The sequence below is a fragment of the Tupaia chinensis genome, unplaced genomic scaffold (assembly GCF_000334495.1).
Source record: "Tupaia chinensis unplaced genomic scaffold, TupChi_1.0 Scaffold148012_1, whole genome shotgun sequence".
Taxonomy (NCBI): Eukaryota; Metazoa; Chordata; class Mammalia; order Scandentia; family Tupaiidae; genus Tupaia; species Tupaia belangeri.
Window position 1 is genome coordinate 1,247,602 of NW_006207862.1, and position 26,596 is coordinate 1,274,197.

At 37.6% G+C, this 26,596-nt stretch overlaps 1 protein-coding gene across 1 annotated transcript in view; it reads right to left on the reverse strand.

Annotated features, from left to right (window-relative positions):
- Positions 1 to 26,596, reverse strand: part of MCU (mitochondrial calcium uniporter) — a gene marked incomplete at its 5' end in the record, with an annotated part of 168,890 nt that overhangs the window by 27,604 nt on the left and 114,690 nt on the right. The window contains one exon of the mRNA XM_027768920.1: positions 7,948 to 8,017. Coding sequence (XP_027624721.1) covers positions 7,948 to 8,017 — 70 coding nt within the window. The remainder of the gene's footprint in view (positions 1 to 7,947; positions 8,018 to 26,596) is intronic.

Consider the following 26,596-nt stretch of genomic DNA (forward strand, 5'->3'; position numbering starts at 1 on the left):
CTTTCCCTAACTACTCATAATCTCATCCAATAACACCATTGCTATTTAACTTTTGCCCAAAATTACCTGGTATCCTTGACTACTATTATTAGAGGCAGAACATGAAACTTCTCATATCTGATCAGTCACCATGTCCTTTTATTCTATTTTCTAGACATCTCTAATACCCTACCATTTTTCTACTACCACCATTTTAATTCACATCACCACTAGCTCTCCCCTTCTTTCATCAGTTACATTCTAACCAGAGTCCTTATTTCCTTCTAGCCTTGCGGGGTTCAATTATCCCCACCAAAGCAGGGCAGTCCTTCCTTCCCCAAAGGAAATCACTATTCTGAAGTTGGTAGCTGGTGTTTAACATTCCCATCCATGATACATACATACATGTCGGCAGGCAGACAGATATAAGCATATGCATCTCAACATACAGTAAATAGTATTGTGATAGGCAACCTCTGGGGTAGCTCTTAATGATTCTTGCCTGTGGGTATTGATATCTTTGGACAGTCCCAGCCCTCAACAAACCAGGGATAATCTCTGTAAAATCAGCAGAAGACAACAGAAAACTCTTCTAAGGTTATGTCAAAGATATTGTAGAGTCTGCTTTGCTCTTTTGGATCACTTGCTCTGGGCCACCATGAAAACAATCCTGCAGTCCTATGGAGAAGCCCATATGGTGAAGAGGGGGTGCCTCCTATCAAGAGCCAGCATCAACTTGTCAGCCATGTTAGTGAGCCACCTTAAGATCAGATCTTCCAATCTCAGTCAAGCCTGCGGATGACTGTGGCCTGAATTCACATGGGATTACAACCTCATAAGACTCCAAACTGCTTAGCTCAACTATTCCTGAATCCCTAAATCTACAAAAACATAAGCACAATAAGGGATTACTGTTGTTTTAAGTCCCTTTACAGTAATTTACTAAACAGTATTAAACAACTGAATACAGTATGGCTTTGCATGTATTTAGACTTTATATAAATAGTCATAACCTATAAATGTATACAACCTATAATGTGCCTTTTATGCTCATCGTTGCTTCGAGATTTATCTAAGTTGGATTGTAATTCTAGATCATTCATTTAAACTCCTATCTTGAATTTCATTGTATAAATATGCCACAATTTATCTTTTTAAAAAACAGGTTCCTTTCCTCTTATTATAAATAAAAAGGCTGAAAAAAGAGTTAGCAGCACTACTCAATGTTTTTATCCCCAAGTAAATCAAGTAATAAATAAACTCCTCCGTGTATTAACCTTTAATCTCTTAAAAAACAAAGCTCTCATCAAAAATTTAATTAAGCAAAGGAGAATTTTATATTTTGATCCTTTTTTTTCTTGATAAAAATCTTGTTCTCATGAAACTGATTGATTCTGTGGTACTAGATAAGATTTCTTTTAGGGTTATTTGAATAGTCTTTAATGTCAGTATGTGTTGGGGGTGGGGAGAAGCAATGTGTTATTATAATGGATGGAGCTTTTCTCCTCTGAGGCAATGTAAGTACGCACATTGCTAAGTTTGGCAGATGCACCATCTGTGCACGGAGTACCAAGATCTTCCTTATAATTTCAAAAAAAAAAGATTTCTGGTGATTATTTTGACCAAAAAAATTGAAATTTAATACTCTTTAAAAGAAGTTGAGAGCTATCAATGTTAATAGCCTTTTGATTTTTACCAGAGACTCACATATAAAGGAACTTCAAAAAAGTTAAAAAAAAAAAAAAAAAGGGCCAGCAGATGGCATAGTGGTTACATTGCTGGACTCCTACATGGCTGACTAGGGTTCAAGTCATAGACTCGGTGGCTTGAAAATCATGCTGGGCTCATGTGCGTGTGTGCCCAAGATCCCAGGAGAATGGAGGAGAAAGGATTGTGATGTGGCCATCCTCCTGCGGGGGATTCCTCACTTTCTCTCTCACTGTCCCTGTCTTTCTCTTTCTCCTCAGTGAGCACATGCTCCCTGAGGCAAAAAACCTCTTAAAATTTTTTTTTAAATAAGGGGCTGGCATGCGGCATGGTGGTTAAGAGTACTGGACTCCCACATGGCCGACCATGGTTCGAGTCCTGGCTTGCCTTCTCTCACACCCTCATTCTGTCTTTCTCTGGTCAAATTTTTAAAAAAGTAAATAAACAAAGTTAAATAAAGTAATCTCTAAAAATGTTTAAAAATGTAATTAAAGTATAAATTCTTTGGTGTAAAAAACATTTAAAACCATGCACAATTTTTTCATAATACATATTTTTATGAACTTTTTGAAGACCCCTTATATTAGAGATTTTTAATAACTAACTGCTCAGAGCTATATCAGTCATTTCATTAAGCTGCATTCTGGAAGGAAATGGGACAGTTTCCAATTCCCTCAGAATTTACTTTAATTCTCGAAAAAAAAAAAATGATGGGAATGCTGGAATGGATGACATCATCTGAAATCTGACATAAATTTACTTCTACTCCAAGCTAAGTCAGCACAGAAGGCTTAAATGCCTTTCCAATTTCACTGGCTACTTTTCTTGGCAATGTGAAAAGTAAATCTTATGGGATCCTTCAAGAAAATGTTCTATTAAAGAAGAAGTTCATCACATTTTGGTAAACTTTCAAAATAAAATTTCTACTTACAAAAAAGTCCAGGGACCAGCAGTTAGTGTAATGGCTATGTCGCTGGACTCCCACGTAGTCGACAGCGGTTCAAGTCCCGGGCCCCGTGACTTAAACTCATGCCGGGCGCGTGTGCATGTGTGCCCAAGATCCCGAGAGGAGAATGGAGGAGAAGGGATTGTGGCATGGCCATACACCCTGGGGGGTGATTTCTCGCTTTCTGTCTCTCTGTCTCTCTCTGTCTGTCTGGCGAGCACATGTGCCCTATAGCAAAAACCTCTCAAAAAAAAAAAAAAAAAAAGTCCAAACTATTGGATATGCTTTTAAAGTGGAAAAACATAAGGTGCTTCAGTTTTCCTGGTTTCATGCTTAGGTTGGTGAGAGCCCTGCCACATTAAAACACTGAGACCCTCTCTGTCCTATTATCTTTGGTGAATAAATAGCTTCATAATTTTCATTTTCATTTTGTTGCCGAATCTTTTTAAAGTTGGAATGAAAGATTATATAGTGGCGGAGTATGTTTATGTCCTCAATATGATGGGTATCACCAAAGGGTACAATGGTCACTAGTGATATGACTTCACTCAAAAAAAAATCTTTCCCCTCTTCCCCCAAAACTATTTGAAAAAGTAATAGGAAGTACCATGGCCTTGTTGATATGGGAGTTGGATCCCACATGGTTGACTGCACAGTTCAAATCCTGGCCCTGGTGACTTGAAAAACAGGCCAGGTGTGTGTGTGTATGCATGCCTCAAATCCTAACGGGATGGAGAAATGGAGAAGAGAGAATTGCATCCCACTGGGAGGTGCTTTTTCCCTCTCTTCCTCTGTCTGCTTCTCTCAGGCAATTAAATTTAATTGCACATGCCCTCTGGCAATTTAAAAAAGAGTAACAGGAAAAACTCTAGAATATATAAAGAACCCTTGTTATTCAATAAAAAGAAGATAAATAGTACCTTTTTAAATGAGTAAAAAGTTTGAAGAGACACTTCACCAATGAGGATATTATAAAGATTAATAAGCACATGAAAAGATGCTTAGTATCATTAGTCATCAGGGAAATGCAAATTAAAACCACAATGAAAAAATACTACACATCCACTGGAGTGTCTATAATCAAGAAGATTAATCATACCAAGGGGTGGGGTGGATGCAGCAAAGCGACAACACTTGAGCATTGCTGATGGGAACAAAGTAGTACAGATGCTTTGGAAAACAGGTTTGCCATTTCTTAAAAAGTTAAGCATGTTTTGGGACCTGCAGGTGGCTTGGTGGTTAAGGGTGCTGGATTCCCACGTGGCTGACTGCGGTTCGAGTCCTGGACCTGGCAGATTTATCTCTCTCTCTCTTTATCCTTCTCTGGTCAAATTGAAATAAATAAATGAATGATAAAGTAAAATAAAATATATATAAAAAAGTTAAGTCTATTTTTATGTGAGCCAGTCATTTCTCTAAATATCTACCCAAGAGGAATGGAAACAGTGCACACAAAGACTATGCCCAAAAATTGGCAGCACCATTTATTTAAAAAATTTTTTTTTTAGGTTTTTATCATAGGGCATGTATGCACGCTGGAGAGACAGAGAGGAAATGTGAGACATTACCGATCCTGCAGGGGGTTGGGGGGATGGCCACATTGCAATCTCTTCTCCTCCAGTAATTTTGAGCATGCACATACACATGCCCAGGATGATTTGCAAGCTGCCAGGTCAAGGACTTGAATCCCAGAGTCAACTATGTGGGAATCCAGCACCTTACCCACCACACTACCTACTGACCCTTGCATTGTTATTGTTAAAAGCCCAAAGTGGAAAATAATCCAAATGTTCCTCATTTGGTGAATGAATAAACACAATGTAATATTTTTAGATACTGCAATAGTATCTGGCAATAAATAAATTTTAAAATAACGACAATACATGCTACAACATGGATAAACCTTTAAAAAATGCTATCTAAAATAAGCCAAAAGCAAAAGACAGCTTTCCATATCACTTCACTTCAGCAGACTCAATGAACACAGGTAGGAAATGTTCAAAAACCTTTTTTGATTATTACTACCTAAATACAGCTTAACGGCTACTCACAGAGTATTTAACATTGTGTCAGGTATTAGGTAATCTAGAGATAAGGATGTGCTGAGGTTAGATGCAAACACTAGGCCATCCATCACGCATACGGAAACTGAGCATCCCACACATGTACCTAGGAATGACTGAATTTTATGAGTCCACACAAGAAAATTGAAGAAACATGTTTTAGTAGGGAGGCTAAACATTTAAGATAATCTACATAACCACCTAGAAAAAGGTGGTGGTTAGGAGTACCAACACCCTGTACAGTTGAAAATTTGGGTTATCATGTAATTCCTCATAAACTTAACTACTAATAGCTTACTGTTGATCAGAGAAGCCTTACCAGTAACATTAACATATAGTTTGTAGGTCATATATATTATATGCTGTATTCTTATAATAAAGTAAGCTAGAGAAAAGAAAATGTTATAGAAAAATCATAAGGAAGCATTGATATCCTTTTAGTTTTTGTAAAAATATGACCTGCAATTTCTCATGCAATGCAAGGGCAATCTACTAGCACTTAGATAACATCCAGCCAGATACTTCCATATAATTGTTCCACTGTTAAGCTACTGAAATATTTTCATATGGATTGGCATTCAGAATAATAGTATTTGCATTAAATGGTAAAATTAATACAAATTCCAATACAGATTCATTTATTGCCATTGAATATCACCACAACAACTTGTACTTGAGTTTCCCGTTGTAGTGTCTTGGTTGATTTTGACCCTGTAAAACTGACTGATACATATTGACACTGAATATGCAACAATGTCAAACAATATTGTAAAGGCTAGAACTTTTTAAAATTTAATACTATTTGTTCAGCAAAAGCAGAGCAGATTCAGCACTATGAAAAATTATTATTATTTTTTTTTGAGAGGTTTTTTGCTATAGGGCGCGTGTGCTTGCCAGCCAGACAGAGACAGACAGAGAGACAGAAAGCGAGAAATCACCCCCCAAGGGGGATGGCCACACCGCAATCCCTTCTCCTCCGTACTCCTCTCGGGATCTTGGGCATGCATGCACATGTGCCCGGCCTGAGTTTTATGCCACCGGGTCCGAGTGGTCGACTACATGGGAGTCCAGCGACATAGCCATTATGCTAACTGCTGGTCCCTGAAAAATTATTTTTTATACTGAAATTGTCTCTTAGTGGTAATGAAGGAAGTAGTGAGAACTGGGACTGGTGCTAGCATAGATGTGGACAGCCTTCGCTTGGCTGTTCTGTGGACGGAAACACTGTCGGGGGAAAAGAACTTGCTGGTCTGGAAGGGTTTAAGGAGGGAAGGAAGTAGGCAGCATGAGTAAGGAGCATTATTGTCCGCTGGCTCTCGGCCACGTGGGAAGTACTAGTACTGGTAACAGTCTGGACTGGGGGCAGGTGGGAGGACCAACACATTTATCTGTCCTTTGGTCACAACGAAGGGTTAAGTGCCACTTTTAAATTGGCATATCAATTGATACTACTCCTATTTATTTAATTTTTATGTCTTGATGAGGCAGGAGGAGGAAAGCCACCCCACTATTTTCCATGTTTCGATTCTGGCCTATTTCACTTTCAGCCTTTCAGTACTACAAATAAGGAGCCACATATGGATATATCCAAGATGTTTAGAAGACAGCAAATATAGTTTGAATATCCCTTATCCAAATCTTCAGAACTAAAAGTGTTTCAGATTTTGGACTTTGGAATACTGTAGATACATAATGAGAGATCTTGGGGATGGGACCTAAGTCCATACACGGAATCACTTTTATTCTGTATATACCCGATACACAGCCTGAGGTAATTTTATATAACATTTTTATATTGTAATATTTTAACTGAGACCCATCCATCGTATGAGGTCAAGTGTAAGTTTTCAACTTGTGGCAGCATGTCAGCATTCAAAAAGTATCAGATTTTAGAGCATGCTAGATTTCAGATTTTCATGTTAGAGGTGCTCAATCTGTCAATGCATACCATCTATATTTTCTTCCTTCCTTCCTTCCTTCCTCCTCCCTCTCTCTCCCTCCCTCCTTCCTTCCCTTCCCTTCCCTTCCCTTCCCTTCCCTTCCCTTCCTGTCCCTTCCTTCCTTCCTCTCTCTTTCAAGAGAGATTTTTGCTCTGGTGTGTGTTCGTCGAAGAGACAGAGACATAGAAAGTGAGAAATCATCCCCCAGGGAGGATGGTCACATTGCAGTCCCCTCTCCTCTAGTCTCTCGTGATCTTGGGCACACACGCACATGCACCTGGCATAAGTTTTAAGTTGCTGGGTCCACGACCTGAACCATGATCAATAACATGGGAGTTCAGCAATGTAACCATTATGCCACCTGCTGGCCCCTACTGTCTAAATTTTCAAATAACTAAACAGCTTTGGGGGGGTGGATTCTGATAACACTGCAAATATATAAACTAAATACAGCAAGATTCTAGAACTTTTATGATTCATCTTGTGTACTTCTTCACTTTCAAGTGTCTTTGTAAATTTGTAGGATGCCCTTTCAACGGTTGTTATGCCTATGAATGGATACTGTGATTGAAATTAGAGCTCTATCAAACTAAACTTTACACACAGGAAAACATATTTAAGAGTCTAAGTCAAGCAACCCAAACTGTAAATATATAATACTGAGTAAGAGAAATGGCAATAATAGTCGTAAACACATTTCCCTCTATTACTATAAAAACAACAAAAGTTAGATTCTGATGCCAGTTTGTAGCATTGTGGACATTTAAAAGGATTATATGTAGTCCACAAGCATCTGTTCATCTGTTCCCACAACGAAGAATATTACCGCTCTGCGCCTGCGGGAAGGAAATGACAAGCAAGGGCAGGAGGTCTCGGACTTTGAATTGCTTCTAGGCTGATGCCAAAGAGGAGGCTGAGACTGTGATCATTCATCATGATTTGAAAGCCCAGTGGTTAACAAACACCCAAGATGAGGCATCTGTGATCTCCACATTAACTAGGTCCCCAGTTTTAAATCATAAATCAGCATTCCGGGACCTATGATGATTTGATGGGACTACTCAATTTTCCTTTTGGTTTCTCCATTAAATTCATTAGATCTTCATCCAAATTTTATTTCCCTTCTCCAGTTCTCCCTTCTCACTCTGATCCCTGAGTCTACCTCAAGTTAAAGAACATGGCTGCTAAAGTTTTATGTCAGTAGAGAATTGCCAACACTGAACTAACAACCGCAAAACAAACAAACAAACAAACAAACAAAAAACAAAAAAAAAAACCCTAGAGTTTAAAAAATGAATTTGGCAAAACTCACCATCAGAGGGCACAACAGTACTGCAATAAACAACTCCCAAATTCTGCCAGGAAGAGAGCCTCTGGTGCACCTAGAAAATACAAAAAGCGTCACAACAGAGCAACAAATGTTATGTATGTTTGTGTGCTTATAACAAATAATAGCTTTTCATTTCTTCAGTAATATGTATTCTTTGCATAAAAGTTTAAAAATACAGATGAAAGTTTCTCAAATTCCTATCATCTTAAGATAACAGTTTTTGATACACAAATGTACATACATACACAAGTACAAACGTTATAGTAAACAGAACTAGAATTATACCAGGAAAATCTTATTTAATCTGCTATTAAAAATACTTAATATTGACTTTAATGCTCTCTAGTCTCAACTAAACTTTCTTGCTTCTTCCTCCTGCTAGTTTTTATTTTATTTTACCTTTCTTTTTTTTAATTGCCAGAGGGCACATGTGCTTGCCAGAGAGAGAGAGAAACACAGAGAGACTACTTGTGTGTTTTTGAAGCTGATGGAGCAGGGATCCAAACCACAGGATTCAGCTCCCAATGAACAGTGCATAACCATTGCCCTATGGGGCCAGCCCTCTGCTGGGTTTTAGACCTACAGTTTCTTCCTATCTTTTTCCAGGTATAAGAGTTACTAAAGTTGTATCATGAATTTATTCTTTTAAAAAAATTATTCTTATGAACTAAGCATCTAGTCTTTCTGTTCATGCTTCCTTCTTTAAGGTTTTTGCCATCGGTTACAGAGAGAGTGAGGAAGAGAGAAAGACAGATAGTGAGAGGTAAAGTGAGAAATCCCCCACCGGGGGATGGCCACGCAGCAATCCCTTCTCCTTTCTCTTCCTAGGACTTTGGGCATGCACACACAAGTGCCCTTGCGTGATTTTCAAGCAGCCAGGTCTAGAACTAAAACTGCGCTTGGTCATGTGGGAGTCCAGTGTCTTAACCACTATGCCACTTGCTGGGCCCCCACTCTCCCTTTTTTAAAAACTTCACCAGAGAAGCTGCTCAACTGGCTCTTACAGATCTTAATCACTACTTCCCTCAGGGTATTAGAAGGAAATCATTCACTCAACAGCCACTTTAGTACTTCCTCAAAGAATAATGTCTGGGTCTGAGATTCAGTTTCTCACAGTTACACCAAGTTTCAGAAAGAATATTAAATATATTTCTGATTTGCAAAATAATGCATTTCTCTATACCTTTTGCTTTCCTGGCCCTGGAAAGTATCAAAGGAGGATGAAAGGAAAGCATTAACTGACTAAAACCCAATGTATTTGCCTCAGAACCTGATATGGTCCATTCTATCAGCCTTCTTTCCTATACCAAGTCATTTAGGATTCTAAGATAATGCATACTTTAACTCAGCCATGGCCCATGACAGATTTACATCATTCACTTGAATATCATTAATTTCCACTCCTCCTAACTTAAGAGAGCATACAGAAATATGAGAATGACATTTACTAAAAATGCATATAAATCCTGGTTTGTACTTAATTTTTTCAGGCTTAAATCTTAGATTCATTAGGAATTAATTTTAGTCAAAGGTAAGAAGTCGAAATTAAGCTAATTTCCCCTCTTGACAACCCGGCTGTCCCATATAACAAATAATTCTTCTCACACATTTAAAATGTTATCTTTATAATTTTCCAAGTATTTACATATATTTGGATCTGTTTCTGGGCTTCTATTCTGTCCAGTTATCTACCTGCTCATGCCCCTAGTAAACACATTGTTTTGGTTTTTTTTTTTTTTTGAGAGGTTTTTGCTATAGGGCGCATGCGCTCACCAGAGAGAGACAGAGAGACAGAAAGCGAAAAATCACCCCCTGGTGGGATAATCACACGGCAGTCCCTTCTCCAGTCTCCTCTCGGGATCTTGGGCACGCACGCACGCACACGTGCCCGGTGTGAGTTTAAGCCTCCAGGTCCAAGACTCGAAGCCTGGTCGACTACATGGGAGTTCAGCAACATAGCCATTACACCAACTGCTGTAAACACATTATTTTAATGTTCTAGTTTTGTAACATATTTTAATATTTGGGATAGTTTTATTTTACTACTTTACTATTAAGAATTTTCCAGGGCCAGCAGGTGGCATGGTGGTTAAAGGAGCTGAATTCCCACATGGCTGACAGTGGTTCTAGTCCTGGACCTGGCGGCTTACTTTCTTGCTTTTCCTTTCTCTCACTGTTTGTCTCTCTAAGGTTGAATTAAAAATAATAATAATGATAATAAATGGAATGAATTACATAAATAAATAATTAAATAATAAATAATTCTTTTTTTCTTTTTCTTTTTTTTTTTTTTTAAAAAGACTTTTCCTAGTAGACCAGCCCTGTAGCACAGTGGTTAAATGCTGTGGATAGAAAGTCAGATCCCATAATGGCAAAAGCAACTTGAATTCAGAGTAGAAGTCAAAGGTTTTTTAAGAGCCTTTAAGGCCCAGTATTGTCTTATGCCCTATTACCTCCTCTGACTTTATCGCCTACCACTGTCCCTCTTGATCACTTATACCTCAGTCCTCCTGGTCATGTCACAATCCCTTCTCCATTTTTCCATCCTGTTAGGATCTGGGACATGGCAAGATGCATCCAGCATGTTTTTTAAACTTCTGGGGCTAGAATTTGAGGCGTGTGGTCAGCCATGTGAAATTTGGCTCTCTTAACCACTAAGCCATGAGGCTGGTCCTAAATATTAATATGTCACAAGAAAATAGTTAGCGATTTAGGGTTTTTTTTGTTTGCTTTTAGTAATGCTTTTAATAAATGCTTGACTGATGCTGAAAGTTTTGAAAACATGTCAAGGAGTTAACAAAAGAAACGTTGACCTAGTCTATGCGGTGCAGTCCTTAGCGTTCTGGACTGCAATGCTGGAGGCCACATGGCTGACTGTGGGTTCTAATCCTCAAGTCAGCCTAATAATATGCTGGGCATGTGTGTGTGTATCCAATATCCTAAGAAACTGAAGGTCTGTTAAAAGGGAATGGTGGCGTGATGAGAACCTGTTGAAGCTGATTTCTCTTTCTCTGCTTCATGTGTGCACTGAGGCAAGTAAGTGGTGAGTATTATTCAGAAATTTACATTTCACAGGCACAGACCAAGATTAAAGTGTAAAGATAGTGTGGGACCAGCAGTTGGCATAATGGCTATGTCGCTGGACTCCCACGTAGTTGACTGCAGTTTGAGTTCTGGACCTGGTGGCTTAAAATCATGCTGGGTACATGTGCGTGCGTGCCCAAGATCCCAAGAGGAGAATGGAGGAGAAGGGACTGAGACATGGCCATCCCCCCTGGGGGGTGATTTCTCTCTTTCTGTCTCTCTCTCTCTTTCTGGCAAGCACATGCGTCCTATTCGAAAAACTCTCCAAACAAAAAAAAGTGTAAAGAAAGTGTTAAAATGTACAAAAATCATGGATTGAAAAAGTTTGGCACATATACTCTATGGAATACTATTCAGCCATAAAACAACAACAACAACAACAACAACAACAACAACAACAACAACAACAACAACAACAACAACAACAACAACAACAACAACAACAACAACAACAACAACAACAACAACAACAACAACAACAACAACAACAACAACAACAACAACAACAACAACAACAAAACCCTGGCTTTTGACAGAAAGTGGAAGAATATGGAAGATTTACTGCTGAGTGAAGCAAGCCAGGCTATGAAGGAGAGACATTGTATGTCTCCACTTAACATATACCAACTGTCCCCACTCTATGGTAGACTGAAAGACTGGAGGTCATAAAAGCATTAAAAATTGTTATCGACACTAGAGACAAAGTGGAATGAGAATGGGGGAGGGTAAGAATGTAGGAAAGGAAATTTTGGGAAAAAATAGAGAGGTAAGATATTTGTGGTACACAGATACGGTTTATTATCTGTTGATGAGGATGTGTATAGTATTCTCAGTTGGGCTGGACTGAGGTGTATATCATGCTGCGTAAAGTCTCTTTACAATCTAAATGATGTATAGCGATTGAAGATATAAATAATAATAATAGCGATTGAATGTATAAATAATAATGATAATGAAAATAAAATCAATCCAAAAAAATTGTCACATACAAATAGAAAAAAAAAAAAGAATGTACAAAAATCATCAGAGAATGGATAAATTTGTAGGTTCTAGTACTGCTAAGTGAACAGGTGATTTTATGCCACCATAGTCCCTCAAAAACAAAATACAAGTTTGTATTTTTGGTATAAACAATCTACACTTTTGATAAGTAACTTCAGAACTTTAAGGAAAAGCAGAAGCTTGTAGCTGAAGTAAAGAAAAGTCTGCCCTGCTATTACAATTATTTTCCTTTCATCTTAACCCCAGGAGAAGAAAAATGCTAGCATTATCAATTTAGAGTCAGACTACAACACACCATAACTTTATTTCCCCAAGTCATAAGATTTAAGCCAGTAAGAAAAAAAAAAGAAAGAAAAAAAAGAAAAACTCAACTTTTGTATTATAAAAAGCTATTCCATTCTCTCAGAGCAAATTATTAAATTCAAGTCAAAACTTACTTTTAAATCATAAATTATGTAATTTTCCCAAAAAATCACCTTTCCTAGTTCAGAAGAGCAAACTCAGCAGTATATCCTGCCAGTAACTTGAGAAGACTGTCAAGTCTAAATAACCTGTCAATACCCCCAAAACATTATAGCCAATTAAACATCAGGGGAAAGGAAGGGATGGAGGAAGGGAGAAAATAAGAGAAGAGAGAGAAGAAGCAAAGTTAAGTCCTTATAAGCCGTGTTCCCTTTCTTTAAGAAAATCTTGGTATCTACATTCGTTAGAAAACAAATACCTATTAACTATATCAAATGTACCAAAGTGTACTACATCAAATAACCATACTAACCATATCAAACAACTTTAGAGGAAATGACTACATCTATATATTTGTCCCTGGATAAAATCCTGTTACAAATAGCCTCACTATGCCAGAAGTTTAGATTTGTCAAATGATATCCCCCATTACATATTATAAGATGGAATGCTTACAAAAAGGAATCTTTTCAATATTCGAAAAATTTATTTTCTAAGACCAGAGTACCCTTGTCTTCAGCAACTTTGTCAAACCGGTCTCTAGATCCAATGCTAATGAGCATGTTATGATTAATGGCATAAAAGTTATTTCAGTTGGTCTAAAGCAAGACATACCTATTACAGCTTCTGTGACTTGGGATCGGTTTTCTCCATATCTCTGATATAATGAAATTACATGACATCAGCAATAGTTATTCACTCCTTCTCTACCAATATACTAAAATAAGCACTGTGGCTTCAAGCCCTGTAGACTGACAAGGGGGGAAGGAAGACTTAGGCTTAGTTCTACAACTCACTAAATTAAATTTCAATCCTGAAGTTTTACTGTCCTCATTTACTATATTAAAAACAACAGTAACAATATAACTGGCTATTTCATAAGGCTTATTTCACCAAAGTATTAGTGACAACATAAATGTAACAATGCTTGAATACTAATTTCCTCAAACTCTAAACAAATCTCTAATCTTTGAAAGAATTGACTCTTAAATTTAAAGAATTTACTAAGTATGATATATTTCAAAAGCCACACTATCTCTAAACAGAGATATTACATAGGTTGAGCATCTCTAATTTGAAAACCCAAAATCCACAATACTCCAAAATCTGAAACTGACATGACACCGTAAGTGGAAAATTCTACACACCCGACCTGATGTGCTGTCACAGTCAAAATGCTACATTAGAAAAATATTGTATAGGGGCCAGCAAGGTAGTGTGGTGGTTAAGGCACTGGATTCCACATGGCCAGCTCTGTGGTTGGAGTCCCAGACCTGGTGGTTTGGAGGACATGCTGGGCGTGTATACATGCATTTCCATTTTCCTGAGAGGAAAGTGGAGGAGAAGAGATTGTGTTGAGGCCATCTCCCTTGGCAGGTGATTTCTCATTTTCCCTCTCTCTCTGTCTCTGTCTTTCTCCAGTGAGCTGACACACTTTATGGCAAAAATCTAAACATTTATATACTTATATGGTTGTCAGAAAAGTCATAACATATTTCTATGCAAAAATGTGTCATGACTTTTCTGACACCCAATATATACATATACAGTATAGAATTACTTTCAGGCTATGTGTATAAGGTGTACATCAGACACAAATGAATTTTGTGTTTAGACATGGGTTCCATCACCAAGAGATCTCATTATGTATATGCAAATATTCCAAAATCCAAAACACTTCTGCTCCCAAGCATTTCAGATAAGGGATACTGAATCTGTACGATATAAACTCCTAATGATATTAAAGATAGAAGCTTTAGGTTTTAAAACAGCATCTCTTCAGATGGTACCACACACAAAAAATTTAACAAGTTAGACTAAATGGAGGGTATATTATATTCTTCTTTCAATAATTTACTAAGGAAACTAAGATTTGATATAGTTTAAGTGAAGATAGTATTTATATTTTCTATTTTTAAGTGAAGTCTTTTTTTAAAGAATTACCTTATTTAACTTTATTTATCCACTTATTTATTTATCTTTTAAATTTGACCAGAGAGGAAAAAAAAATTGACCAGAGAGGGACAGAAAGAGAGAGAGAGGGAAGTGAGACAGCAAGCTGTCAGATACGGGACTTGAACTGGGGTTGGCCATGTTGGAGTCCAGCGGTCTTAACCACCAAGCCACCTGTTGGCCCCAGACAGTATTTATATTTTCTGCATTAAATTACACAGTGTAGTTTAATATTAGAAAATTTTATTATTCCCAGGAATATATTATTTTAAATGTTTGCTAGATTTTTTTGGTAAGGTTTTTGCTATAGGGTGCATATGTTAACCAGGGAGAGACAGTGGGGGAAAGTGAGAAATTATCCCCCGTGGGGGATGGCCACACCACAATCCCTTCTCCTCCACTGTCATCTGAGGATTTGCGGCACACATGCACACATACCCACCATGATTTTCGAGTAGCCGGGTCCATGATTTGAACTATAGTTGGCCATGTGGGAATGCAGCGTGTTAGACACTATACCACTTCCTGGCCCCAATGTTTACTGCATTTTATAATAACATGGGCCAACATTTTCACCCACTGGGATACGGTACAGTGAAACTTTATAGTGAAAGTCAAGGTTCTATTTATATACCTTTAATTTTCAAGTGAACTTTATATCTATAAAACAAAACCACATGCAAGACCTTTTGTTACACCTTGCAACATCAGTTTTCTGGTTAGGATAATAAAATCTAGTCCCAAACTATCAATAAGTTTATTTAAAATTAATACTTGGCCTAGCCACAGTGGCCGAGGCAAAAGTGTGCTGCTGCACAATGCTGGAGCCATCTGGAAAAGCTTTGAGTTGCATTCCTGTTCTCCCCTAAAACATACAGGGTACAACCTTGATCCTTGCTGGCTGAAGGGCTATGGGGAGGATTGCAGTGCGAAGACTCTGCTGGGCTTATTTTTCTTGAAAAGAAAAATAGATAAACTCGAAGAAAAACTAATAGTTGTTTACCTAACAGTACTTAATGAGGATTACATAAGATAATGTATATAAAAGTATACCTACATTATTATTATATATTTATGGCAAGATCTTAGCCATAAAATTCTTATTACTGCGGATCTAGCAATAGGCTAGATTAACCAGAGAACTCAAATCTTAATTACAATTATTTGTACGTAATATCATTCTATATCATATAGTTGGTGAAATGTCTTTTTTTAGTCCTAATAAATACAAATATATAGCCATTTAACTGGTTATCAAGAAATGCTCACAGGCCTGCCCCATAATGTAGTAGTTAAGCACTGTGCATAAGGAACCAGATCCCAATTGGCTGACCATGGTTTGAGTCCTGGCCCTGGCAGCTTGAAAAACACACAGACGTATACGCATGCATATCCAAAATCCAGACAGGAAGGAGAAATGGAGGAAAAAGAACTATGATGAGACCATGCCCCACTGAGGGTGCTTCTCTGTCTCTGGTAATTGTACATTATCTTCTGGCAAATTAAAAAAAAAAAAGGTTGCTAAAGCAAATTCTCTTATATTCAGTTTTGAAGTCAATAAGTAGGGTCTTGAGCACATGTGAAAGAGCCTTGTGTGTTTTAGGTCAAACAGGTTAGGATCCAAACCCTAGGTTGACTATGTGGCTTCCAGCATGACACTCCAATATGCTTGGACTGTGCCATTTAAGCTGGGCCTACTTTACAGAAATTCTTGATTCCCATAGTTTTCATTTTATTATTTGTAAATGCATTACTTCTCTAACTCCATTTTCTTTACAGCTCCACTACATTGCTTCTAATGTTGTCCACACCCCATTTTCATTTGTCACATGGTATTCTAATGATCTGTTTAGGCATCTGTCTCCCCTTCAGGTTAATATCACCCTGAAAGCCTTCAGTTCTTTATATATTGGCACCCCCCCCAAGCCAGTACACCAGAAAAAAGTGAAAATTTAATAAATATTTATTTAACTTGCTTTTTAAAGTCTTTTTTTTTTTTTTTAACGTGTCAATATCTTTGACAAGCTTTATAACATTGCTTTGTGTTCTATTTCCCCCAGGGAATATTTATTGATTTGTTATTTTGCTGCTATAGTACTTTGAGAAATACGAAAGTAATTATGATTTCTATAAGCATTTTGGGATATATTCAGAGTGCAAACTTCTTTACATACATTAAAAGTCTGTTTTATTTTTGGCTGCTGTAGGTTTAAATGTACTCCGTAAAATTGTGTTGGTATGGTCACTGAACACACTACTAATTATTATTATTACTATTTAAGATTTAGTTCCTCATTTCTTCCATATAGAAGAGAGGCAGAGGAAGAGAAAGAGAAAGATGGTACCCTCAGTAGGGTCATGGTCTACCCCCAATTCAGCCAGCCCTGGATCACAGCATGGGCCTAGCATGTTCAAGAAGGTCTCTGGAAGTGAACTTGAAATCTTCCCACGTGGGTCAGCCTTGCAGAGCATTGCACCATGCCATGCCACTGTTCAGCCCCCTAATTATTATTTTTAAACAACAAAGCCCAAATACAGATTCTTATTTTAAAAGACTCACTGTTGTGCTGGCCCTATGGTGTAGTGGTTAGGGAAGCCAGATCCCACATGGCTGACTATGGTTTGAATCTTAGTCCTAGTACCTTGAAAAACATGCCTGGCGTGTTTGTGTGTGTGTGTGTGTGTGTGTGTGTGTGTGTCAATACCCCAAATCCCAACAGGATGGAGAATAATTGTGGCACGACCACATCCCATTGGGAGTGCTCTCTCTCTTTCTCTCTGCCTCTGGCAAGTGTTCCCACTCTCTGGGAATTAAGAAATGAAAGAAAAAATAAAATACTATCACACAAAATCTACCATTTGTACCTTTCGAAACAACAAACTGTCTAAAAAAGAAATTAAGAAAACAATTCCATTTATAATAGTATCAAATAAAATACTTAGAAATAAACTGAACCAAGGAAGTGAAAGATTTATACACTTAAAACTATAAAACACTGATGAAACAAACTGAATATGACACAGATAAATAGAAAGATATCTATTTATATCTAAGTGCTGATAGACTGGAAGAACTAACATTGTTAAAATGCCCATGCTACCCAAAATGATCTACAAATTCAATAGAATTCCAACCAAAATTCCAGTGTCATTCTTCACAGAAATTGAAGAAATAATCATAAAATTTGTATGGAAACATGAAAGACCATGACTAGCCAAAGCAATTTTTATTTTTTTTTTTTTGAGAGGTTTTTGCTATAGGGTGTGTGCTCGCCAGACAGACAGAGAGAGACATAGAGACAGAAAGTGAGAAATCACCCCCCCAGGGGGGATGGTCACGCCGCAATCCCTTCTCCTCCATTCTCCTCTCGGGATCTTGGGCATGCACACACATGCACCCGGCGTGAGTTTTAAGCCACCAGGTCCGGGACGCGAACCACGGTCGACTACGTGGGAGTCCAGAGACATAGCCATTACGCTAACTGCTGGTTCTCAATTTTTTTTTGAGAGATATATTGAGATTTTTTTTTGAAATTATATTCCAGTATGGCAGTAGCATCAATTACACTTAAAGTGTGATAGGAATTAAGAGATTATGCAAGGATTATTCAATTTTTTTTAACAATAAACAAGGTCTAGGATGCACGGCCTATGTAGGGCAGATTATTGAGATGTCGGAGGGCAAAATCACGTTTATCATGACACAAATTACATCTTCTAGCTCGTAGTAAGGCTTTATTACTTTGTCCCATTTCTCAGGTATCTCTTTACAAGTGACTAGGACACATCTGTACCAAATAAAAATTGATGCCATGGTAAAATTAGCCTCAGGATCTTCCCCAAATTCTACATCCTATGATGAACAGCCACAATCCCTGGTACTGTATTTCTCTTGCCTGAAATATCCTTGCTATTCCTTAAAAAACTAGATTCAAGCCACTTGTTCCTGTGAAGAAAAACAACTAGACAAAAAAATTCCTAATCAGGAATTCTGTACTGTTCTTAGCATACTTCTTTTACTAAAAATAATTCTTTACTCCTCAATTGCTTACTAATCAAGTAGTTGGAAAAGGATAATCAGTTTAAGAAAAAGTTTCAAGTCAATTGTTATCTTTTATTATTATCTTTAAAGTATCATATAATAGCCTTAGAAATTATCTGGCTTGTTACTGTAGCTGGGGAACTCTTAGATCTTACTCATCAGCCTGCTAAACTGTACCCTTCTCAGAGACATAGATACCATCCATGAATTTTCTTTTATCTTTATTTTTAACGGTATAACGATAGTCCATATAGACTGGTAGGTAGGTGGCATGGTGGTTAAGGTGTTAGACTCCCACATAGCAGACCATGGTTTGAGTTCTGGACCAGTGGCTTGAAGATCACACTGGGTGCATGTGTGCATAATATGCCCAAAATCCCAAGAGGAGAATGGAAGAGACGGAATTGAGGCATGGTCATATACCCTGGGGGATGATTTCTCATTTTCCCTCTCTTTGTCTCTGTTTCTCTCCAGTGAGCATATGTGCCCTACAGCAAAATGTAAAAAAAAATGTAGTCCACAGATCTGCTATATCAACATCACCTGATAACTTGTTAAAATGCAGATTCTCAGGCCAATCACAAGTCCACTGAGAAAGAATCTAAATTATTTTTTGAGGGGGAGGGTTTTTGCTATAGGGCGCATGAGCTCGCCAGAAAGACAGAGAGAGATAGAGAGACAGAAAGCAAGAAATCACCCCCCGGGGGGATGGCCACGCCGCAATCCTTTCTCCTCCATTCTCCTCTTGGGATCTTAGGCATGCATGCACATGTGCCTGGCTTGAGTTTAAGCCACCGGGTCCAGGACGTGAACTGCAGTTGATGACATGGGAGTCATTACGCCAACTGCTGGTCCCAAGAATCTAAATTAAAAAAATATATATCTTCCATGAAAGACAAAGGGAAAGACAGACCAGGAGACAAACTATCCCACAGAGCTCTCTCATACCTCCATCCACCTCCAACCTCAGCTGGCCTGGATGATGGTCACATATGTATGTGACCCAGAAAGGTCCTGGGATGAGAACTCAGGACTCCTCCCAGGTGGGTTCAATTGCATGACCTGCATTTTAATAAGGTCACTAAGAAATTCACATGCACATTAAAGTTTGAGAAGTACTGTCTTAGTTCACCCAAATGACATTCAAGGGAATTAACATTACTGGTAGGTGAGTATGCCTGGCTTTATCTCATTTATTAAGACTCCAGCATAAGCAACTAAGGCTTATGGATAGGCAAAATGACATCACAGAAAGAACAGCGCACTGCGAGTCTGAAAAGCTAGATTCTAGACTCCTTTCTAGTTATGTGACCTTGAACCTTAGTTCTTATCTGCAAAATCGATAAATTATACAACATATATGCTAGGGCTTTTCCAACTCTAAAAGTTTATAAAATAAATAAAATGCATCTTTCCTGATGCATAAGACACATACTACAAAGAAAGGGAAATGGTTTAACTACCGCTGATACTCCAAGAAACTGGGCCTACTTAACGTTATGGGGGTTTATCTATCAATTACTTCATATTTATTCAGGTTTGAAAATCAACCTCTATCTTTTGTTTTCACACTTGGTTTCTGGAAGATGCCTAGTGGTGAATAACTTAGGAGGTGGGTGGCTGCTATTAATAATTCCTTTCACTGCTTTGTTCTTGAATACTGATAAAGCGCAGGTAATAGACAGGATTCCAGAAAAATTAAAAACAGATTTTGTATTTTTACCAGAGTAAGAGAATGTTATTTTTTCTAAGAAAAACATAGCTTGAGTATTTAGAGGTGAAGAATTATGATGTCTGATACTGCTGATGGGTCAGGAAAAGAAGAAATAATAAAATGTATATGTGCACGTACACAAGTGTATATGTACACTGAGAGAAATGAAGCAAATGAGGCCAAACAGTAATAACTGATGAATCTAACTGAAGAGTTTAAGAGAGTACATTGTAATCTTTCTGTAGGTTTTTGAAACTCAAAATTAAAAAATTGAGGGATAAAAATAATGTAAGTACTAAGCCCAATAGGCCCTGTTGTACTCTTTTCTAAAGAGAAATATAATAGATTTCTTGGCTTTTTGGTAGCCTTTGAAAGGCTTCATGAAAGGTGGAATAGAAAGAGAAAAAGTATATATAAGATTCCAGTAATTTACTCTCCCAAGTTGTTTCTTTATTTTGACCTTTGCTTATAGATTGGCTTAATTTTTTTTTGTAGGTAAGGTTAAAACAAAAGGGAGAGGAAGAGGGAAATGGTAAGAGAAGGCATCTCACATTCATTCTCCTTATAATAATGAAGGAAATAATTTCAAACCAAGAAGTAGGTTTTGTGTGATTTTCATTTTTGCTCTAGCTGCAGCTAATAATGAAAAAGAATGAAATTACCACTCACAGATATAAATAACTACAGGCCTTTCTTTTCCCCTGCAACAAGAGGGACACAACAGCTGCTATAAAAAAAATCACTCTCCACCCTCCCATGTGTTGTATTAGAGTAACAGACTCTTACCACGAAATGAATAAAACATAATTAAGAGGAAGTTATAGCATAAAGTGGTTGCTTGTACTTCAGAATTTTTCCCCATACATTTTATTTTAATCTAATTAAAAGCAAAATAAACATGCTACCTACATTTCCAACGTCGTTACTCTGCTTAGTTAGAAATCCCCAAACTGGAATTTGAGTAACAGAATCATGTACCAGCTGACTAATAATATTCCTTCAGTTCTTCCAGACAAATGGGAACAGCATAAGAACAAACAAATCCACCTTGAATTAGTTGGAGATTTTAAATCATTCATAAGTCCTATTTATCATTAACATCCTAGCTTCATACAAATGTACAAATTTTGATAACCTCTCTTCCTTTTCTCTACCTTCTGCAAAGAGGATTTATTTTAATTTGCTCGATTTTAAAAGATATCCTTAACAAAGCTGTTCCAAGGTATAACTTCAGATAATGAACACATTAAATAAAATGACTACAAAAGAATAACAGTCATAAAAGCTCTTAGTACAGTACAAAGGAGAAGATCAAATAAGGCAGTTAAGATGATTTTTCACACAGAATTCAAAACCGAAAATGCTGAACCCAGAATGGTCCACAGCCTACTCTGCCTGACTCCAGCCCATCTCCCTGACTAGGGATCACACGGGGACTGTTTCTTAGTAAGCAATTCCAGTCACAACTTTACACAGTCTGAGAGACCAGCAGATCCTTAGCGGCATATAAAGAAAGAATCCCATTGCTCCACCCTTAAAAAGAAAGAAAGAGAGAAAGAAAAATTCCCATTACTAACATTATTACCATTTTCTTCATTTTCTAAGCAAATAAACGGCCCAATTTTTCAAATTATTTCAATGACTTATTCTGGGCCTGACTACAATGTAACTTTTAAAGCAACTACCACAAAAAACACATACCATAACATAGTGGTAAGTTCTTTTAAAATTCCAAAGTAGAAATTTAAAAACCAGGACCGAGAAAGCTAAAATTACAATTAGAAAACAAAGATGGAAGGAAAAAGAATAGGTGGCCCATCAAAGCCTTCACAATTGTTATATTAAGTACCACCACGTTTGCCTCTCAGCCTCTGTGGTAAAAAGAATAATGGCCTCCCAGAGATGCCCATGTTCTAATTTCTGGAATCTGTGGATATGTTATGTTGTGAGGAAAGGATGACCAGGCTGTGGATTCAAACTCAAGGCCGGCCATGTACCCTCCTGCACTGCAGTTCAGTATGATGCTGCCTGCACCACAGGAGCTGGGCCTCGTGTCCACTGACCACCGATATCCTCTCTTGCGCATGCCCATTCAAGTCTCGTTTACTTTTCTGCTAGACTGCCTTTTTAAATATTATTAAAATTCTTAATTTATCTGGGATAAGATATATCATACTATATGTATTTTCTCACCGTGTAGCCTACTTCTTCTCTTTCTTGGTGGTACCTTGATGAAAATTTAAAACTTTTAATATCCAATTCGCAATCTTATCTCTTTATAGTTAGAGCTTTTTGTATTCTGCTTAAAAAAATCTTTTCCTATCTCAAGGCTATGAAGATGTTCTCTTACATTTTCTCTAACAAGCCTTATTGTTTTAGCTTTCACACTTCTATCCATTTTCACCCATGAGTGTTTCTGACTGATATGAAGGGGGGCAAGATTAATTTTTTTCTACCCGATATCAAATTGACGCAGCATGTATTGAAAAGACCATCCTTTTCACCACTGAATTGAGGTGAAGCAGTTTTTGTAAATCAGGTATGTGGACTGCCTTCTGTACTTTTACTGCTCCATTTGTCTGTCTGTCCATCCTTGTACTAGTTCCACATTATCCTAACCACCATAGCTTTACTGAGTCTTAATATCAGCAGTGCTCCAGTTTTGCTTTTCTTTAAGACTGTCTTGACTATTCTTAGTTCTGTTTGCATTTCCTTACATATTTTAGAATTAATCTGTAAATTCCCATAAAAATGTTTTCCTGAGTTCTACATGGAGGATTATATTGAATATATATTCTGGATGGGGGATTATATTGAATATTGAAGTCAATTTGGGAAGAACTGACAACTAAACAATGTTTAGTCTTCTAATCCATAAATGTGGTATAGCCCTCCATTCACTTGGGTCTTGTTTCTTATTTTTTCTGTAGAGGTTTAGTGCATCTTTTATTGGACTTATTACTAGAAATTTTTATGGTTTTTGATGTTATTGTAAATAGCACTTTTCAAATTTCATTTTCTAATGTTGGCACATAGAAATACAATTATTTTAATTTTTTTGGAGATATTTCTTTCTACAGGTCACATACACTCACCAGAGAGACAGAGAGAGACAGAGAAAGCAAGAAATCATCCCTTCTTCTCCTCTCGAGATTTTGGGCATGCATGCATATGTGCCGGGTGTGAGTTTGAAACTACTGGGTCTAGGGACTTGAACTGTGGTTGACTACATGGGAGTCCAGTTACATAACCATTTTGCCATCTGCTGGTCCTGTATTCTCACATTTTTACATTTTCTGCAAGAGTTTAAGATAGCTAATAATTTTTTTCTTAAATGTTTCAAAGAATTCAGTGAAGCCACATTTAGTCCTGAAATCTATGTGAGATTATATTTCTCTTATAGTTCTGAGAATAATCAGATTTTATATTTCTTCCAGTATTAATTTTATTGTTTTTTTCTTCAAAAGTCTTCCTTTTTAAAAAAAATAATAGCATAATTAAAATATAACTCACATACCATGATTCACACACTTAAAGTGTACAATACAATGGTATTTAGTATACCCACAGTGTTGTTCAACCACTACCACAATCAATAGTAGAACATTTTCATCATCCCAAAAAGAAACCTCATACCCACTAGTCACTTCCCATTCCTCCCCACTCCAAATCCTTGATAACCACTAATCTACTTTCTGTTTTATATGGATTTGACCATTCTGGAGAATCATTCGATATGTAGTCTTTTTTGACTGGCTTCTTTCACTTAGCATAATCTTTCCAAGACTCATCTATATTATCCCATATGTTGATAATTCATTCCTATTTTTTTTTAAAAAAAGTTTCTTCATGAATGACAGAGACTGGGGGCTGTGAGGGTTCGGGGGAGAGACAGAGTCAGAGAAAGAGATAGGCAGCCCAATATCTTCATGTCATCATTCAACCCCACATTGGCCAGCTCCAGATCATGGGTACACAGTGTTCAGGGAGGTCTCTAGATGTGAACCTGGACCCTTCCCATGTGGGTCAGTCACACAGAGCATTGAATTAATGCTGCAATACTGCCTGGCCCACCTTTGTTTCTTTTTATTGCTGCATAAAATATTCCACTATATGGATATGTGGCATTCTGTTTATCTGTTCATCAAAGGGACATTTAGGTTGTTTCTACTTTTGGATATTATGAATAATATCACTATGAACATTCGAGTATAAGTTTTTTTTTTCTTTTTTTTTCTTTTTTGGAGAGGTGTTTTTGCTATAGGGCGCGTGCGCTCGCCAGACAGACAGAGAGAGACAGAGAGACAGAAAGCAAGAAATCACCCCCAGGGGGGATGGCCAAGCTGCAATCCCTTCTCTTCCATTCTCCTCTCGGGATCTTGGGCACGCACGCACACGCACCCGGCATGAGTTTAAGCCACCGGGTCTGGGACTTGAACCACAGTCCGCTACATGCGAGTTCAGCGACATGGCCATTACGCTAACTGCTGGTCCCTCAAGTATAAGTTTTTATGTGGACATATATTTTCTTTTCTCTTGAATAGATATCTAGAAGTAGACTTATGGGATCATTTAGGATATATGTATTTGACATATTGTGGAATCACCAAAATGTTTTTATAAAGTGATTGCACCATTTTATGTTCTCACTGGTAACATGAGGGTTCCAATTTCTCTACATTCTTACCAATATTTGTTATTCTCTTATCTTTTTTATTACAGCTAATGCGAAATGATATTTCACTGTGGTTTGATTTCCATTTCCCTGATTACTAATGATGTTCAATACCTTTTCATGTGCTTGCTTAGTAGTTCATTAATTTTTAGATGGAGTTTCACTTTGTTACAATTCTCCTGCATCAGCCTCCCAAATGCTAAGATTATAGGCACACACCAACTCACCTGGTCTTCAGGCTAGGCCAGGAATTGAACGCAGCACCCAGATATGGTTGTAGCTTGCAGGGCACAGCATCTAAGTACATGCACCCTGTAGCTAGATCACCTTTGGCCATGGCCAACTTCATGGTTCAAGTCTCAGATCCTGTAGCATGAAAAACACTCTAGGCAGGAGTGCATGCATGCCCAAAATCCCAAAAGGAGGGAGAAATAGAAATAAAGCGACTGTGGTGTGACCATTCCCTATGGAGTGGGAGCTTTCTCAACCACTCCCCCTACCTCTGTCTCTCTCCAGCAAGTACACCTACCCTCTGGCAAAATTTAAAAAATTACAAAAAAAAGTAAATTGGGCTACTCATGTTTTCATTGGTAAGTTTATTGTTGGTTTTGGCAAGTTACATTATCTACGAATTTGTCCATTTCATGTGAAATTTTTAATTTATTGGCATGAAGTTTTTCAGAAGACTCTCCTAGCTGTAGGATCTGTAGTGATACTCCCTTTTTTGTTCTTGATATTGGTGTATTATCTTTTTTCTTGATCTGCCAGTCCTGGTTGTTATTTCTTTTTTGAGGCACATTTCACATATTGTAAGATTTTCCAAAGAAAACATAATGACTTCTAGCTTAATTCCACTGTTGTTAGAAAACATACTCGGTATGATTTCAATTCTTAGAAATTTTTTTAAAGACTGGCTTTATGACCTGGCTTATGACCAATTTTGGAGAATGCCTCATGTGGAGAATGTTTCCTTGGAAAAAGTATCATTTTGGATGTGATGGTGCCATAAACTGACGGGGCCATGCAGGCAACACAAGCTGGAAAGGATGCTGCCTCCCATTCTAAGGCAAGGCCTGGACTGGGAAGAAACTGAGGCAAGGCCCAGTTTACGAGCTCTCCCTTGTGTCCTTGAACTGGCCGGTACTCAATTTCTCTGCCGTGAGTTTTACTGTTATTACGGTACCCTGCAAGGGTAAAACATCACCCCCAACTATTGCAATAAAGCCAATTAGTGATCTTGTAGGAATGTGGTTCCCTAAGACTGACAGGAGGACCACGAAGTTTAAGACTCCCCACCTGTCTGTTTTTAAGCCAAAATTAACATATAGATTAAGTTAGTATAAACCAAATTAGCATTAGAAGCATATGTAGACTAAGTTAGTTTAAGGTTAGTTTTATGTAGATACCCCTTATTAAAGCTACAGGCCTAAGTTAACTCATGCTATGCAAAGTCAGCACATTCACCACATAACAGAGACTCAGAGATAAAACAAAAGAACTCACTAGTTGACAAGACTCAACAAACAAAATGCAGGAACCCACAGATTTATTAGAGGAAAAAGCCTGGATGGGACAACAGAATAAACAAAACTGAGGGCTCCACAGAAAGATTAACTATTTTAGCTGGGAGCTCTTATCTAAAGCAACAGGTAGCTTTCAACTACAAAGAGTTTCTCATCCATGTGCTGTTGACCATGAA